The sequence below is a fragment of the Gouania willdenowi genome, chromosome 16 (assembly GCF_900634775.1).
Source record: "Gouania willdenowi chromosome 16, fGouWil2.1, whole genome shotgun sequence".
Classification (NCBI taxonomy): domain Eukaryota; kingdom Metazoa; phylum Chordata; class Actinopteri; order Blenniiformes; family Gobiesocidae; genus Gouania; species Gouania willdenowi.
In genome coordinates, this window is record NC_041059.1 from 20,594,440 (window position 1) to 20,612,069 (window position 17,630).

General features: G+C 37.5%; 1 protein-coding gene across 5 annotated transcripts in view; it reads left to right on the forward strand.

Annotated features, from left to right (window-relative positions):
• Nucleotides 1-17,630, forward strand: part of LOC114477558 (RNA-binding motif, single-stranded-interacting protein 3-like) — a 132,818-nt gene that overhangs the window by 61,788 nt on the left and 53,400 nt on the right. For all 5 annotated transcript variants that reach the window (XM_028469930.1, XM_028469933.1, XM_028469931.1 and 2 more), the window contains exon 4: nt 5,480-5,571. In XM_028469930.1, coding sequence (XP_028325731.1) covers nt 5,480-5,571 — 92 coding nt within the window. The remainder of the gene's footprint in view (nt 1-5,479; nt 5,572-17,630) is intronic.

Here is a 17,630-nt window from a genome sequence, read left to right on the forward strand (position 1 = left end):
ACACTAACTCATGGCAACACACACGTCACAAAATGACAATTATAAAATGGTTTACCAGGTGTGTTGTATGTTTAAAGAAAATACCAAACAGAATATCCACCTGTTACCTGTAATATTAAAATTATTTTAAGGAACTTTTAACACTTTTCAATTTAAGGCAGGTAAGCACCGTGAAATGTTACGTGAAAGAAGCAATAATCCTGAAGGAGCCATTTGTCATTGTAGATATGAACGCACTATAGACTCGATCCATTAGTTCAATGATTTGATCATTTTAAAGACTGACCATTGTTATTATTTATCATCAGCTAACCAAACTACTGAGTGTGTTCACATGAGCAATGTTTGCAAGCATTAGTCTCTATCAGACTTCACTGCTTGTGCTGTGGACATCAAGCATATCTTAGCCTGTTGTTCACTCACAATGAAGGAGTTTCATTATCCGTTAGCCATTAGAGCGCCTTACAACCGGATAAGTGTTGGTTTGATTGCAAAGGCATTCATTGGGGGCAAGATAAGTGCTTAGCGTGACTAAAAGAGCTCAAATTGGCACAGAGAGTCCCCCTGGAAAGGCAAGGATAAATGGGTGGAGGCACAGAGTTGGAGGTGGGGGAGAAAATATTCACAGGCTGACAGAAATGGAAGGCGGGCTTTAAATACTAAGGATTTAGTCCACTCGCCAGATTAATTTTTTTTTAATTCTTGGGTACCAAAAACAAAGGATAGGTAAGAAATCTCTTGTCAATTTGCTCGCGAAATATAATTTTTTATGGTTCATACCTCAGATCCGAAAACTGGTGTTTTTGCAAGGAACATACAGTACATGTAATTGTTTCTAGAGCTGTCAAACAACTGCATAAAAAAGCTGCATCTAAAATACCTGAAGTCGTATATCGTTGCAATTTACCAGTTTTTATAGGCAAGGCAAGACAATTGTATTTGTAAAGCGCATTCCACCCACTGGACTTTTAATCAAGGCTCACGCAGGTGCTGTTCAATCAATAACTAGCCCAAGCAAAGCTTTGAGTCAAAGCTTTTCAGCCAATCAGTGGCTTGCACACCACACGTCGACTCTTAAGCCCGCCTACAGGCTGCATCGTCACCAGGAAGTTGCTTTCCTCATGCTGCGTTCATTGCAACTCAGAACTCTTGTATAATCGACCCGGTGTTTCAATCTGGAGTCAGAGCTCCCACACTGTAAAGTCAGACTTCCTATAAAATCATTTGTCTGACGTCCCACAACAACGATGGCACCTTACATATCATAGAAAATGTCATTCAGAATAATAATAGCTTTAATCACACAAATTTCACTGAATTTTCAATTGAGAAATAAAATACTTTTGATTTGCCTTTATATGCTTTACATGATTAAAAAATGCAACAGAAAACTTTGAACTGTTTAAAAATCAATAAAAATATATATTTTTTAACATTCAACTGGATTTAAAATCAACATAAAAACATTGAATCAACAATAATATGATTACAAATCTCCCTCTCAGTCATAAGCAGTGCCTTTAACTTGGATTTCAAATTATTCACATTAGATGCTGACTTCAGTGTCACCATGTTTGCTGTGAGCTCTGGGCTCCACTATCTGACCTGTGTCCATAGATCTGAGAGACCTGCTGGGTTCATACCTGACTAACATCTCACTGATGGATTCTGGACCAAACCCATTCACAGACCAGTTGTAGCTGTCTGATGCTCTTCTGGGGGGATTCCGGTCAGAAGACCATTAAAATAGTCGACTCTGCTGCAGATAAAAGCATGGACCAGCTTCTCCTGATCCTTCTGAGTCAAGCACACTCCCTTCCATTCTCTCCTAAACACACACATACACACCCGCACACGCACACACTTTTTCGACTTTCCTCCTCACCCAACTTTAACTCACTGCCACCCTTACGTTCCCTTTTCGTGCTGTCTCTCTCCTGTTTCCTTTGTACCCTGTTCACCTGTTCTAATGGCCCAAGGCCAGAAACTCTGGGAGAGAGTGGAACAATTCTCATGAAGTGTGTGAGTGCTTATTTTGTGCTTTCGTGTGTGTCCATGAATGCATATGAGGTTATATAGCCTTTCATAAGAACTTGTTTTTTCCTTATTCTTGAGGGGAAGGTTTCTGAGGCCAGAGTGAGCATGATGAATTTTCATTTATTTATATTCAGAAGGCCATAGATGGGACCACAGGGCACAAATGAGCAATATTATTTGATTTAGACATGTCTTCTTTTGTTCTTTCTGTATTCAGAGACTACCTTATCCTTGTACTAAGAGACTGAGGTTTGCTACAAGTACTTCCAATGTATATTAAGATAAGAGGTGAGAGGAGATGGTTTGGAAAAGATGTCCATCAGTTTAGACAGCAGACAAATGTCCAACAGTCCATCAAGCACAGAGAATGAGTGTCCTTGACCAAGACAATAAACCCCTGCTCGAGTGTTCTGTCACCAATACTTGAACCTGACCTCCCTCATGAAAGTGCATTCTCAGAAAACACAATTCTCCCTTTGAAGGATGGATGGACATAAAAAAAAGAAAGAAAGATGTCATACTCTCTTCAAGGCTGATGTTTTGTCAGAGCAGCATTAAAATGAGTACATGGAGAGAAAAGTTCCGATAGAAAAGTGAGAGGTTTGTTTTGATAAGTGGGATTTGTCTTTGATGTTAAGACAACACTCTTTGCCAGGATTGCATTAAAAACCACAACACCCCACCATGAACAACATAACAATTTACGTTGGAAATCCTTTTCTTGTACTGGAATGCTAAGAAGGTGATCATTCCATTGTGTCAATTGGCCACGGTTACATGATGTTTTTTAATTCAGAATTATTTATTCCGAATGATGTAATTTACAAGGAAAACAGGTTTATTTGGCTTTAGATAATTCCGCTTGAGGTCTGGGGGTTGGGAAGGCTCTGATTGGACAGGGGGAGAACATGTCTTATCACGTCTATCAGGAAAAACACACAACAAACCTTTTATTGTCAGCTGTAACACAGAAGACCACACATGTATTTTGATTGTAGTTTTGAAGCAACAGCTCGACAATAACACACGGTTTCAGTTTGGAACTCGGAGTGGAAGAGAGATAGGAACTAATCACTGGTAAAAATCCCAGTAAAACTCTGGAAAACAATCACCAGGAATAAATAGTTGCTCCCTAGTAAAAATAGTAGCTCCAAAACCTGGTAAAATGATAAACTGGTGATATTACAGCCTGTGAATGCAGTACGGGGACGCATTTACTCCGCCTCTGGGTCCTAGTGCCAGCCGTCTCGTGAAGCCTGCTCCGTCTACCGAGGTCCGCGTGTGTTTAATAAGTCTGTGTGTGTCCGTGTGAAAGTCTGCATGTTTATGCCTCCGTCCATCCACTCTTTTCATTATATCCATGTCTTTTAGGGCTCTTATTAAATAGTCTAGGCTGGAGTCTGGGCCGCCGCCGTCTTAGATTACGTCATCACCCACGCGTCTTTGCTGCAAGTCACGCAAGCGCAGAACGATAAGAATGAACTTAAAGCGGAATTAGGCAAGTGAAATGTTTACAAGAAAGATGAATTATCTAATTCAGAATTAACTTTAATTTGGAATTAAATTAGCATTAGGAATGATGTGTTTGTAAGGTTAGGTTAAAGATAAATGAACTTTTATTCCGCTTTAAAGAGAAATTAAAGCTCCCATGTAAACGTGGCCATAGCTGCCTTTTAAGATTTGTGGGTTCGTGTTCACAACTTTAGTTTGTCGGCTATGTCATATACTGTCATCCTGTTTAAGGTGTGAGCTGCAAGACTTTGTGCAGGGCATTATTGTTTTTAAAAAAATCACAATATTATAAAATAAAAATATTTTTTTGGCAAGAATACAACTATATTTTTCCTTTGAAAAAATATTTTAGAAAAAGGGCATGATTCAAGAAAGTAGTTTTGATTTTGAAAAGAGAAGCAAGAAAATATTCAACGAAAGCCTAAAATAAAGTAAGATAATAAAATAGTAGTGGCAATTTACCTGTGGTTTAATGGTTTTATATATTTAATCATTAGACTGGCAGTATGTAGTGCAACAAACATTATGATAGATAAAATCCATCCATCTTCAAACCCACTAATTCCCATTTATCAGGGTCGCAGGGGTCTGCCGGTGCCAATTATGATAGGTAAAATGTGTTTTTGAATTATTCTGGAGTGAAATGAAAGCATACAATCACAGAACAAATGAACCTTGATATGTTCAGATTTAATACAGTGTTTGTCACAACGAGAACTTTGTGCAAATCATATTAATTTATACTTTAGTATGCAGTTTTAGTATGGTTTTTTTTTTAGCTAAATGGTGGGTTTCTAATTAGCTCTAGAACAAATATTTGTGTTTGTGGTGCAGATTTTGCGGTGAAAGCAGCTTGCACCCTTTGAACAGGGAGAAATCCTTTGCTTATAAGCAAAAATAAGTTGCACAGCAAATCCTGAAAAAGACGGGCAGACACGAACAGATGTTAGGAATAACGAGCTGACCGCGTGGTTATGTGAGACTTCCACTTTCTCACTGTGTTCTTGTGTAAAACTTCTCATGAATTAGACTTTCAGTTGATTGGGTTCATTTAGCCTGCTGCTGAAACAGCACTAATAACATTTCAAATCTTTCTCTTGAGAAATATGCTTTTTTTTATCACCACACCCAAACCTACAGTCTTACCCATCCCACCCAACAAACTGTATGTTTTTCTAAAACTCAGATGAAACAGGATGAATGAAGAAAATGAAAAAGGGAAACATTGTAGTTTTCTGTCTGTAACAGACCTTTGGGTGCTTTCCCTCAAACTCAAATGAGGTCCCCAAAGCCTCAGTCTAACAGTTAAATGGTTTGCACAGTCTCACACATAAATTTAGATTCATTTGCAATAAAATTTACTGGAGCTTGTTCTCTTTGTCTCTTCATTTCTTTAAATGTGGCTCTGCAACAGTTTAATTGCAGCAGTAAATGCAGATAGTTTATCTTCAAAGTTGTCCCATTCAGCATTAAGCTGGACTAGTTTGTACTGACTGATTTTGGAAAGAAATGACAGCATCTGTAATGTCCTGGGATACCAAATGTCACGCAAAAGAAGCGCAGTCGTTTTTCACATTTAAACCAATTCTTTTGAAATCGAATGCTTTTTCTTACCAATGCAAATGCATCGGCGTGATGTTCACGACATGCAGATCTGAAGAGCTACCGACTCCAAAGCGATTGTGAAGATTCCCTGCGTTAAAACACATTTAATGAAGACCTTGCAGGTTGTAGTTAAATATATCAGCTGGCTTTGACACGTTCATTAAATCAATGCAGTGTTAAACAAAAAAACAAAAAAAAAAACACAGGCTGTGCTTTCTGACTGGAATTAGCACTCTTCTTTCAGCAAAAATTCACAGATATCATTTTCTTCCCGCTATCTCATCATTTTGTTCCCCTGTGTTTGTTGTGTATGTTGTGTGTACAGGCTATGGCTTTGTGGATTTTGACAGCCCAGCAGCAGCCCAGAAGGCTGTAGCTTCGCTCAAAGCCAGCGGAGTGCAGGCACAGATGGCAAAGGTAAGCATCACATCGCCAAGCTCGCTGGTCTGAGTAAACTTTTATTTATTTAATTTGATTTGGATTAAGTTATATTTTCATGTTTTTAACACATTGATGATGATGAGAGGTGACTTGTGTTGTTTTTGTAGTCTATTGTTTATCATTTTCTTGTGAGAGGTCTGACTTTCAGGCAATGATGAGATTGATTGAGGTCTTAGTACCAGCTGTGGTTATGATGGCTTTATTGATCAAACTGCTGAGAGGATTAAAGTAACAGTGTTGCAGGATATGATGGCTAAACCGTATGGAAAACATCAAATAACCCTTTTTCTAAAGTAGCATCTGTTTGCCTCTCCTTTAACTCGTGTGCTTTTCTGCTCTGTGTTGAACATCATAATGCATACTTGTGGAACAACTGTGTGGAACACTGGTGTGCATCGATGCATGCACTCATTAGAGTGACTCTATGCAAACTGTAGCACATGCACGCATTAAATTGTTGCATAATGGTGTAATAGAAGTTAATAGATTTGTCTCTTCCCAGCAAAACTATGCATTTGGACTCTCTTAATGCCTGTGCTTGTACATGCTCGTGCATGTGTAGATTTGTTTACAACAGTATTGTACAAACAAGGCTCTTGCAGGACAATCGCGTTAGCATTCTATGTCTGCAAAAGGAACTGGCAGCGAATAGCCTGCCTTGTGTGCACTCTCATTAAATCTGTATTGCTGCACACCACCTTTTATGAATGAGGAAGCAGTGCAATTAACACAGCCCAGTCTTTAGGCACCACAAGCATTCGATTGAATTAAAACAGCAGCAGGTCCTCTGGACACTTTTTCTTTGCTCTTCTATTAAGTCTCTTTTCATTAGGCTCCGTTTCCTACTTTGCTTCAAACGGCCTGGGGGTGCTGAATGGGAGTATTCGAAGGAGCATTGTTGATGTACTTAGCTGGTAGAGCCCTTGACATCTTGGAAATTGCGTTTTAAAGTGGAGGAGGTGGGAGGGGGGTGGGCGTGCTTGAGAAGGGCAAGAGGTAAATTCCCAATGAGATTACATGGATTTCCCCGTTTCATAAACTAATGATGGAGAAATCAGTTTATGTTTAATCCAATGTACCATAATAATTGAGAAAACCAGTTAAGTATCCTCATAAATGCTGGTGTAAGACTTTCACACAAAGAATGTTTTTTCTGAAGTCTTAGTTTTATGCAAAAGAACAAGAGCACATAAAGTGAAAGATGCCACAGCACTGTGCTATTCACAGTATGTTTGAGAAATAAACAAAAAAAAAACATTTGTTTGATGTTAACCAGAAAACACTAAATGGACATGGAGGAGAAAAATATGGTAGTTTGATGGAAAATCGATCAAGTACATACAGTACATTTACAAAAAAACAATATATTAATATCAATAGTATAAAATACTCAAAATTGATTTAAAAAAAAAAAAATGTTTAATTATTTACCTTTTTTAATACAACTGTGTATTGGAAGTTATTCCTATTTACGAGAAACTGTGCAAACCATGTTTACTATAATTTCATTCATAACAGGAAATGCACAAACATACATTTACTGCCTTGTAAAAACCAGATGGTGAATCATTAAAATTCTGTTGGTTATTATAACTTTCCTGCAGTACAACCTAAATGTTTGTGGCTATATTAAAGGTTTTTTTTCATTACAACTTGTGCTTCTTTGTGTACAAATATAAAAAAAAAAAAATTCAAAAAAACAAGATTCCAGATGCAGAAATAAATGACGGACATGTGGCATTACATCACACTTTCCAAAATCCAATATTAAACTTATTGAAATGATTTTGACTTTGCAATAGCAAAAACAACGAAAAAAAGAAAAGGGAAGTTGAAAGCTTAAATAATAACATCCTCAACAAAGAGCACTCAGAGGAAAGGCAGCAGCTCTGTTCTTTACATGGCTGGTTAGGAATTAATACAAGTGTAGAATTGTGCACAAATGTATTCAGTGCTTTCAACTAAAATATATTTTCCATACTTTTATTATCATCCTGAGAAACTCAAATACCTTTCATCCAAATTGTAGTTAACTTTGTGATAATAGCCTCACTTGGTGGACAAACTGCAGAATTGATGGCTGATGCAAATTGTTCTCATTCACATTCAGAAAGTGTTCTATTGGATGAAGACATGCTATGCAGCTGACTGAAATGATTTGACAAAATAAATGACTTGATGTGGCTGAAATTAGCCATTTCAAAATCTTACACGACACAACGAAAAGCCATGATCAGTGACAATACTTTGATGTTTGAGGCTGCAGCTTAAAAAAAAAAAAAATGAAAATGGCTGATACAGAGTGGGAGTTTTTCTCATTATTTGATCATGGAATTTGATTGGGCCTCTGTAAAGGAGAGATTGTTCTTGTATTTATAGATGATAGGAGTGGTTCCCATTGTAATTGTCTGCTTCAAGGTTCAAGTCACGTGTTGTGCTGTCATATATGATCTTGTTGTAACATGGATAACTGTGCTGTACAGTATGAGTTTGACGATATCTTGATACGGCGATATATCGCAATATTTTTTCAATTTATTGTCTTTCAGAGATATGAAATAAAAATTGTATTTTTTCACTTAATCTTTTTTTTTTCTTGTTATGTCATAGATTATTGTAGATTGTTTTCTGACCAATATATTGATAATCGCAGTATCGTCATATTGTGAGATAATCGTTATCGTGAGCTTTGTGTCGCGTATCTTATCATATTGTGAGGTACCCAGAGGTTCCCATCCCTACTGTACAGTATGTCTTGACATTCAATTTTCTCAAACCAGTGTTGGATTTTTTGTCGACTTATGTCACTAACGAGCTATTTTTGTGGAATTCCCATTAGATCAGCACGTTGTGAAATACTCTGGCACAAATAACAGTTCCACATTCAAAGACATATAAATGAAATTTCCTTCTAATTCTGACGCTTGTGTTGAACTCCACTGCTGTGTGACTTGCTGATTAGCCCTTTGAATGACGTTTAAGTGAAATGTATCGAAATGCACGTCGGAGTCATTGACAGCCTTGTCAGGTTTGTAAGTGTAAGAGAATGTATGAGGTCATTGAGACTGGGATAAATAGAAACACAAATTACAAACACACACGCACACAAATCATCACGCAGCTGTGCAGATCGTGTCGTTAATGCAAGGTGTTGGAGAAGTTAATCTCAGGAAAGTTCTGAACGGCTTACAGTAAAACACCATGAGGGAATGTGAAGCAGCTGTATCTCCCAGCATAAGCATTCAAAAAAGGCATCTGTCATTCTGACAGCGAGCCAATATAACAGCAACATTGGCTCTGAATTAATTAGAGCCCAGTTAAAGCATTGTCGCACTAGTGTTGTATATACAGCACTACTTGCATTTACTGTTAACATCCTTTATGCACTAAGCCCCACAGCTCATGCTGACATCTTCTTTGTGCAGGTGTGTGTTTTAGTAGTGAGACGAACAAGACGAGAAGTGCTCTCGCTTACTCAGACATAGTGATTAATTACTGTTGACCTGAAAGATTATCGCTGCGACAGCTGGATCCACTTGTTTCACATCTGCTCAAATGCTTGGCTTCAAATTAACTTGTACTTTTCTGTCTTCTTGCCTCTTATGCTGCGTTCACACCGGATGCGTCACGAAATGTCCGTACATCCAGATTACATACAAAGTCAATGGATAGATGCGTCCCAGATGCAAAGTCTTTCCTGTGCGGCAGAGCGGTCCGATTCGCACTTCAAGTGCGTTAACCGTGCGAGCGCGCTCCCGATTTTACGCATATCCGCACATTCGCAAGAGTTGGAAATATTGAACTCCTGCGACCGTTTCGCATGACGAAAGCCAATCCTGCGGACGTGCGGCAGATGTGTCTGGTGCCACAGGAGACGCATTCGGTGTGAACGCAGCATTACCCTTCACCTCCGTATTTTTCCTTTTTTTTTTCGCTATTCATCATCCTCATCTACTTTAATAATATACATCATCTCTCAGTTTCAGTCTCAGTTTCTAGTAGAGATGATCGACATTAGCTTTTTGCCTAAAGCCAATATGCCGATATCGTCTAACACTTAATTTTATTATTCCTGATAATAACTGAAACAAAGACCACCTCCTCCACAGCCTATTTTCATGCCACATTACATGTACAGTATACAGTATATCCATGGAATTAACATGTTAACCCTACTTTTAATATGATGTCCCACTGGATCTATGTAAAACATCCATCCATCCATTTTCAGACCCGCTTTGTCCTATTTCAGGGTCGCGGGGGTCTGCCGGTGCCTATCTCTGGCTCACACTGGGCACTAGGCGGGGGTACATCCTGGGCAGAGCGCCAGTCCATCGCAGACAGACAAACAACCACTCACACTCACATTCAATCCGAGACTCCAATCAACCTAACAGTCATGTTTGTGGATTGTGGGAGGAAGCCCTGCAGCACCGGGGGTACATGCAAACTCCACACAGAAAGGACCCAAGTGACGTAAAACATCATCTGTGCAAAATAAGAAAACTAGTTAAACTTCAGTAATGGAAAAACCACTGTATTTATTTTAAAAATGTTGCCTCAAATAACAGCACACATCGGTGGAAAAACCAACACTGATGTCACCCAATATTACATTTTATGGAAATATCGGCCACATAGTATTTGTGACCTGATAATACCTCCCATCTCTATAGGCTTGTTATAATGTAATAAGGTGTAATTATCCTTTTTTTTTTTTTTTTTGTTAGTATGATATACTGTATGTTTTGACAAACAAACTGTATCTGTTTTGCCAAAATACCAAAGCGCTCTCTCTCTCTCTCTCTCTCTCTCTCTCTAACACTTAGGTAGCATCAAGGTCGCTATGCTAATTAGAAAAATGACACCAGTGGTGTTCACACTTCACACCTCCCTCTTCATCTCTCAGGTTTCTCTTTCTCCGTTGTCCTTGGTGTCACTCTTATGGTCCTCTCCACTCTATGCTCTTTCCATCTCCCATAACTCTCTTTTTGGCTTATTTTTTACACCCTTCACGTTTTTCTTAATGTGTTTTTCTTAGCTTAATGTTTTTTTGGGGGTTTTTTCTACGAGTTTGAATAATGTTTGTTTATCACAAGTAGAGCGAGGACTCCTTAGAGGTCACTAGTTTGAAGGTTGAGTGGGAACATATTGAAGGAGATCGGGATCAATCCGCTGTGTTATTTCATCACATGCCACATTTGTGTAATATCAGTGTTTAAGTAATGATCGCTACATTACCGGCTGCACCTCTAACCTACTAGATGAGACTAATACATAGTCAATGATAAGATAATGGTTACCTATTGTTCACCACTACAATAGTTTACAGACAATCTCCACATTTATAATTTGGCATTAAAATAAGTTTTCTGCTGTTTTCGAACGTGCTAAATTCATGTACTCTTTGTTCTTTGGTTATTCCGTTTTTAAAACCAAATCAAAATAGCAAATGAACAGTGTGGTTGTTTTGTTTTGCTGACTTAAAACCAAAACAGAAATACAGAAAAACCAAAAACTAAACAAGCAGCGTTTTTCTGTTTCAAAATTAAATCTTGTGCTGTTTGTGAGATATTTGGATATTTACGGGGAAACTAGAACGAGAGCTTCATGTGTTAATCTCACCACACAGAGGAGACACACAGACGGATTTTTACTCTGCTGTGTTTGATAAAAAATGATCTAGTATCATGTTGTCCACCTCACACTGATGGCAGAGGCGTAATTTGTGTGTCGATCGATGATGTTTCGTTAAAGAATTATTGATGCTGGTAGTCCGAATCTGCGAATATCGTGCCAACTTTACCGAACAGTGCTACGGTCCAAATAGTATCCAGATGAACTGGTGACTAGGTGGACTTTTGCTTCCGGACAAAAAAGGTGCAACTCACAAGTCACATTACTGGTGAATTGAAACGTTATTAATACATATATACATCAAAACCAAAAAAAAGGATGTTAAGTAAAACACTAAAGCAACCAGAGGTGGTGTAATGAATCTACTGGTGCCCCTCGTTTCTTGTGATCAACTTCCGTGTGTGTGTTTACGGCTCCCGTTAGTGGCTAGCGGTATTACGACATGCTAAATCAATATTTTCACTGCCCTCAAAAAAGCTGTAATTGTTTTTGCAAAAGTGTCAAAACGTAAAATTTCGAACATCTATTATTCCTCACACCAGCCTCACAGTCACCTGTTTATTTGGATACTATTTGGATTGTAACACTGTTAAGATTGCCTACACCATAGAACAATTAACTTTAAACGTGAGCAGCTTTTTACGAGCTAAAACATACACAGACTGAATGAAAACAGAAGCAGGACCAGAAAACTGCAGAAATAAATCCTTAACAGTTACTGTTTGCAATTTTCTATATTTTTGAGTAAAACAAACTAGAGGAAAGCAGGTGGTGTTGTGAGAATTTACTATCAACTTCCTGAGTTATTGCCAGTCTGCCATACTCTACAGTGTACAAATTGCATCATGTTTTCTTCTGCTTAAACAAAGCAATACATTCTGTCTGTCCTTAACAGTCTATACTGTCCATCATTATGGAACAGATAGAAACCCTTAGGCACAAAGGTGAAAATTGACACACATTTCTAAATACATTACATTAAATCTGTAAGAGATGGTTTGTCTTGATTGTGAAAAATGTATTTACCCTATACATTATACTTATAAGATACTGTAAGTAATGAAGATATCCAGCAAACAATATAAGCAGAAACTACCCTCCATTTATGTCAAAGTAGCCACCAATAATACAGAGCCCGAGTCTTTCCTCCCACACTCCATTTCTCACATGTGTCAAGCACAAGCTGTCACACATGAAGGATCTACTCCAGTGTGTTGGAAGGGTGACCCGTCAGTTTGAAGCCCATCTTTAGAAAGAGATGGCACAAAGGAAGGCAGCCAGTAGCATTGAAGTGTGGAGATCAGGTTGTTTTGCTCTTTGTGAGTGGAAGCATTGTCAATATGGATAACTCACCTATTGTCACACCAAAGTAGACAGGTCGACACTTTGGAATTCAACATCAATCTAATTCTCATCACTGCTTATGTTATCGGATGTGTGGGTGGGGTCCGTCTGGTGTTTAGTAGTCAAGAACAAACAGTGTGAGGTTAAAGCCAGTGTAACAGACATTATCCAGATTTGTTGACAAAATATATGTTTTCAGGATGGTTTGCATTTCCTCACAAGAAATACTTAATCTGAATATGTCTTTAAATTGAAATAAAAACATTAACGCAGTTATAGCAGTGTGTCAATTGTTATTTACAAGCTTTTATTCTGAAAATAAAAATGCAACCCATAGAATGCACTTTAGATGATGCTGAACAATAACACATTGTTACTACTTTGTCATAAATGTCTCATTCTGTAATTTATATCAACATTTCGCCTTCAAATACACGTAATACACATTGATATGTGAGATTCTATCCAATCAGTGTTCACATATCATGTAGTCGTCATGTCAGCATTACTCTTCATATTACCCGTCCCAGTTTTAATCTATGATTTTAGCATTAGTTGCGTGTCATCCATCTTCTTAAACGTTATTCCTGAGAAGACCAGGGGCATTACAATGGACTGATTTTGACAATGCATTTTCCAGGAAACGATGACTTGGACTTTGAAAATCCAAGTAAGTGTAGCATTTAAAGGCCACTTACTACAGATCTACACATGCCTTCCAGCTGAACAAGGAAAAGATCCCTATAACGGGGAAGTCTAGGCTAAGATTGGAACAATCTGATGCCTTTAACCTGAAAAAGAACAAAACAGTTGGAGTTACGTGAATGGTGCACTTCCTTGAGTAAACACCACTTCACAGTTTGTCAAACATGTTGCCGTCAGCAAGCTTGTGTTTAAAGTGCTTTATGTTGCATATGTAGCTTCTACTCGTTCTTCATTCCTAATAAAGTTAAAAAAAAGTTAAAAAGTGTTTTATTTGCGTTGCCTTTGTAAATTGGGTTTTGAGTATTGAATAGTTCAAGGGCAAGGGAATCAAATGTGTGTTTTCTAGCTTCCCTCCTTGTTCTCTCAGCAAAATAATTTTACTTAACTGGTAACAGCTGAACAGTAAAGTAAGAGCTATGTCATCCATCTACTTGCTGAATCATAAAAATAAATAGACCAAGTAAAACAATCTCTGTAAAACATTTGTGTATTAAATGTGTTTAATCACCAAATGTTGTTTAAGGAACATGCAACACTATCAACATAGGTCATTAATTTGAGTTGGTTTAAAAGCGCACAACAGCCAATATAGTGTGCATATGTGCTTTTTATAGTCAACCAATGAATAAATGCTGATTTCGTGCATCCATCCAAAGAGTTGTTAGTGTAGTTATAGAGCCTGATCACCGCTGACCCAGCTAAGTAGAACAAACAACTGGAGGGAAACACACAAAGGCAGACAGTTAAAGGACGGATCCTCACGCACAAAAAAATCCAATCGAATTAAATGTAATTTGGCCTGAATGTGCTCAACCATCAGCTGCTCCCCAATTGTATTAACCCTGCATTACCAGCCGTGTGCTGTGTACGTACCTTTTCATGTAGCTTTGAAAAATTGATGGGAGGGTGAAATGGGCCACGGGAAAAGTGTGATTGGAGTCTGGAGAAGAAAACGAAAGGTGTTATCTCCACTGTGTTGCATTACCAGATCAGATTAAAAAATAAATAAATAATCACATTATTACACTTTCTCTCATTTTTTCCCACTGCTCTACCAGATTTTATATAATGTAGGTATCTTGGATTTTTGGAAGTGATTTCTCACCACCTGTAAGCTGTAATCTTGTTAAATTACTGTATAACTTTTTTTTTATAACTGTTTTACATGTACATAAAAAAATAATTAGATCAAGCTTTCTGTGACTGATTTCATCTCGATAATTTTTTTGGATAAATGTGAAAAAAAATAAATAAAAGACTTGGACCGGCACCTCAAAAGGAATTGGAAATTGGACTTAGATCTCTCTACACGTCGTTAGTATCCTTATTTATTTTAATCTAAAATGTATAAAATTTACAAGGAGCAAGTTCATTGATTTATGTGTTTTTCACTGAAACAAGACGTCTTTGGTGGTAGTTCACTGCTCAGATGATCACTGAGTTTTGCAAAACCAGAATTTTGTTGATTAAAATCCCCAGTTAATTTAAACCACTTCATTTTCTTAGCTTTTTATCTTTTCCTTGACATAAAAGTATAGGCGTCCCTGTGGGCAACAGCAATTAGCGCACTGAGTTCTATAGTTCCCTATACATAATATCTTAGTCTAAAAAGAGGACACAAATGAAACACGGTGCAGTTGTGGAGCTTTGAAATTGAAACTACCACAAACTACTTCAAACTTAATAGGTTGGGGTGTTTTCAGAAAGAATAATTAAAGTCAAATGCAGTAAGAACCAAGAAAAAAGAAGAAAAAAAGAACCACAATAAGGATTCAGAGGAAGACCAAGATGTGTAGAGTTTACAGTACACGAGTCCTTCCACGCATGGCCAGTTGTTGAATATTTTGTAGCTAAAACAGGCAGCATATTGAAAAATGTCCAAACCGTCTATTCCACCCAAAAGCTATATTTTGTGTGGAACTTCTCCTAGATGGCTCAACTAAAATATTAAGTTACCATGGCAGCAGTAGCAGTTTCAATATTTGCTGTTACAAATGATGTAGTGCATTAATAATTAATAACTGTAGATGCTGAACGTGCACTTGTCACTTTGCTCTAAAAGTCAAGATGTTGAATATTTTAATTTCAGTAAAATCAAAACAGATAACTATGCGACACTATTTAACTACATTAGATGGGACAAATACTCTCAAGTAATTGCAATAAACCAGTCGGTGTCAAAATAGATTACCCGTCTCACATGGTGGCTGCTATTTACATGATCTCTTTTACAAATCAACCTTATCATTTGTAACCACCTTTTATGCATTACTAAAAAATGGATTTAAGGGTCAACGTAGGCATTTTTTTGTCTATTACTAAAGGTACTCAGTGCTGTGTTAATTTTGGCAGACAATTTTGATTTAGTTTTAGTCATATTCTTGACTAAAATGTTTTAGTCAAAATTTAGTCATCAGGACTATTTCAGTTATAGTCTAGTTTAAGTTGACTACATGACATTAAGATTTTAGCCGACCAAATTAAAACACAAAGAGTTAGTCCCATGCTACGAAATTCAGTTTTTTTTTTTTTTAAATGTTTTATATTTTTTACATAGTTTTGGTTCAGATGTATTTTTTGAATTAGTCAAATGTAAATCTTTGAAAAATGAAGTCGACGGAAATTATGGCACATTTGTGTTGAAGCCTTTGCGTTAATGTTATTATACAGTATTATGCTTATTAGTTTCAAAAGGACGTATAGAAAGGAGGTACAGTATGTAATGGCCGTGACCAGAGGAGTAGGCAGCTGGAAAGCGGGGGTGGTGCTTGGTTTGATAGAGCGGTGTAGGAAAAGCCTCTATGAGGATAGAGATAACTGGAAAACTCCTCACTGCCTCTGTGGAATTAGCCTTTGAGTGGGTTGTTGCAGCGAGGGAGGGTGTACAGAGAGATTGATGGGGGGAGGAAGTGGGAAGCCTAAACTGTAGTGAGGAAGGATAGAGAGTTACAGTGTGAATATGGAATGGGCAACCCCAACTCTAAAAGCGAGGAATATAAAATGATCAAGGAGAAGTGGGATGTACAAGAAGAAAATAAAATGCTGGAAGAGAGGGAGAGTTTCAGAATAAAAGATATGGTGCTGCATTCAAAATCTTATCCCACACACTCCCTGGAATATATATGAGTGAAGCACATTAATGATGGAGAGCGACATTGTCTGAGAAGTCCCTTTTTTTATTATAAGTGCACCATTACATCTATTTCCTGATTGGCTGTTCAAGTCTCACAGCGCTCATTATTATTGGTGGCCAGGAATGTTTGTTGTTTATCATAAGGGAGACAGCAGTCCCGGCTAGATTTACAATCCGATGCCATAATTCAGCCATCGATCAAACTTTGTGGACAGCAGTAGCCAAACTGCTCCTCCAGACACAGAGAGAGAGCCTTTAGAGTGGAATATCACAAATCAAATGCTGTAACCTTTTAGTATGTCTGAGACTGCACATGCCTGCTGAAAGCCAATGAAGCCTCTTTTTTTTTTTTTTTTAGCCGCTCTGCTGTCCAGGTTGTCAATTCTGAATAATCTTCTTATTTCTTTGTTTCAACCACACATCATGTTCTTTACGTCACCTTTTCATCATGAACAGTGTCCTTAATCTGTTTCCGTGTATTGACGATCAAAATGGTTCCCATAGTGTTCAGTTGTTCAATGGATAAGTCATCCTCCTGGATTGCATTAAAATGATGATGCTTTACAGCGTAATTCACATGTCAACGCTGTTAAAACAGTAGGTGTTCAGTGTCACTGTATTTTGAGATAATTCACGTGGACATGAATATTCAGCCAATTGAAACGTTTGTATTTTGATGTAAAGAAAAACTCATTCTAAGGACACCACACAAATTCATCTGCAAAACCTAATATTCAGGAGTTTACATTATCCAGTACCAGAGGTTGTCAAACTTTGTCAGACTTAAACAATTTGCTCAGAATTCAATGAAAACACAAATAAAGAGCATAATGATGTACTGATGAATATCACTTTGTAAATAAGTGGAATGAAACAGTATCTAGTACGTCCTCGTGTGGGACCAAGATTGACCCTTGTATTTTCAGCAGTGTTGGGAACGTTACTTTAAAAAAGTAATTAGTTATAGTTACTCACTACTTGTTCCAAAAAGTAACTGAGTTAGTAATTGAATTGCTCTATAATCAAAGTAACTCATTACCAAGGAAAGTAACTATTTGCGTTACTGTTTAAAAAAAAAAGTTGCTATATGTCAAAGAATTCTGATATTTTTTTAGATGCGTGTATCGTTGTGAGGTACTTCATTAAATTAGAGTTGCTTACAATGGATGTCGACAAAGTCTTCACTCCTGGATATAATGAACACTTCACATGTACG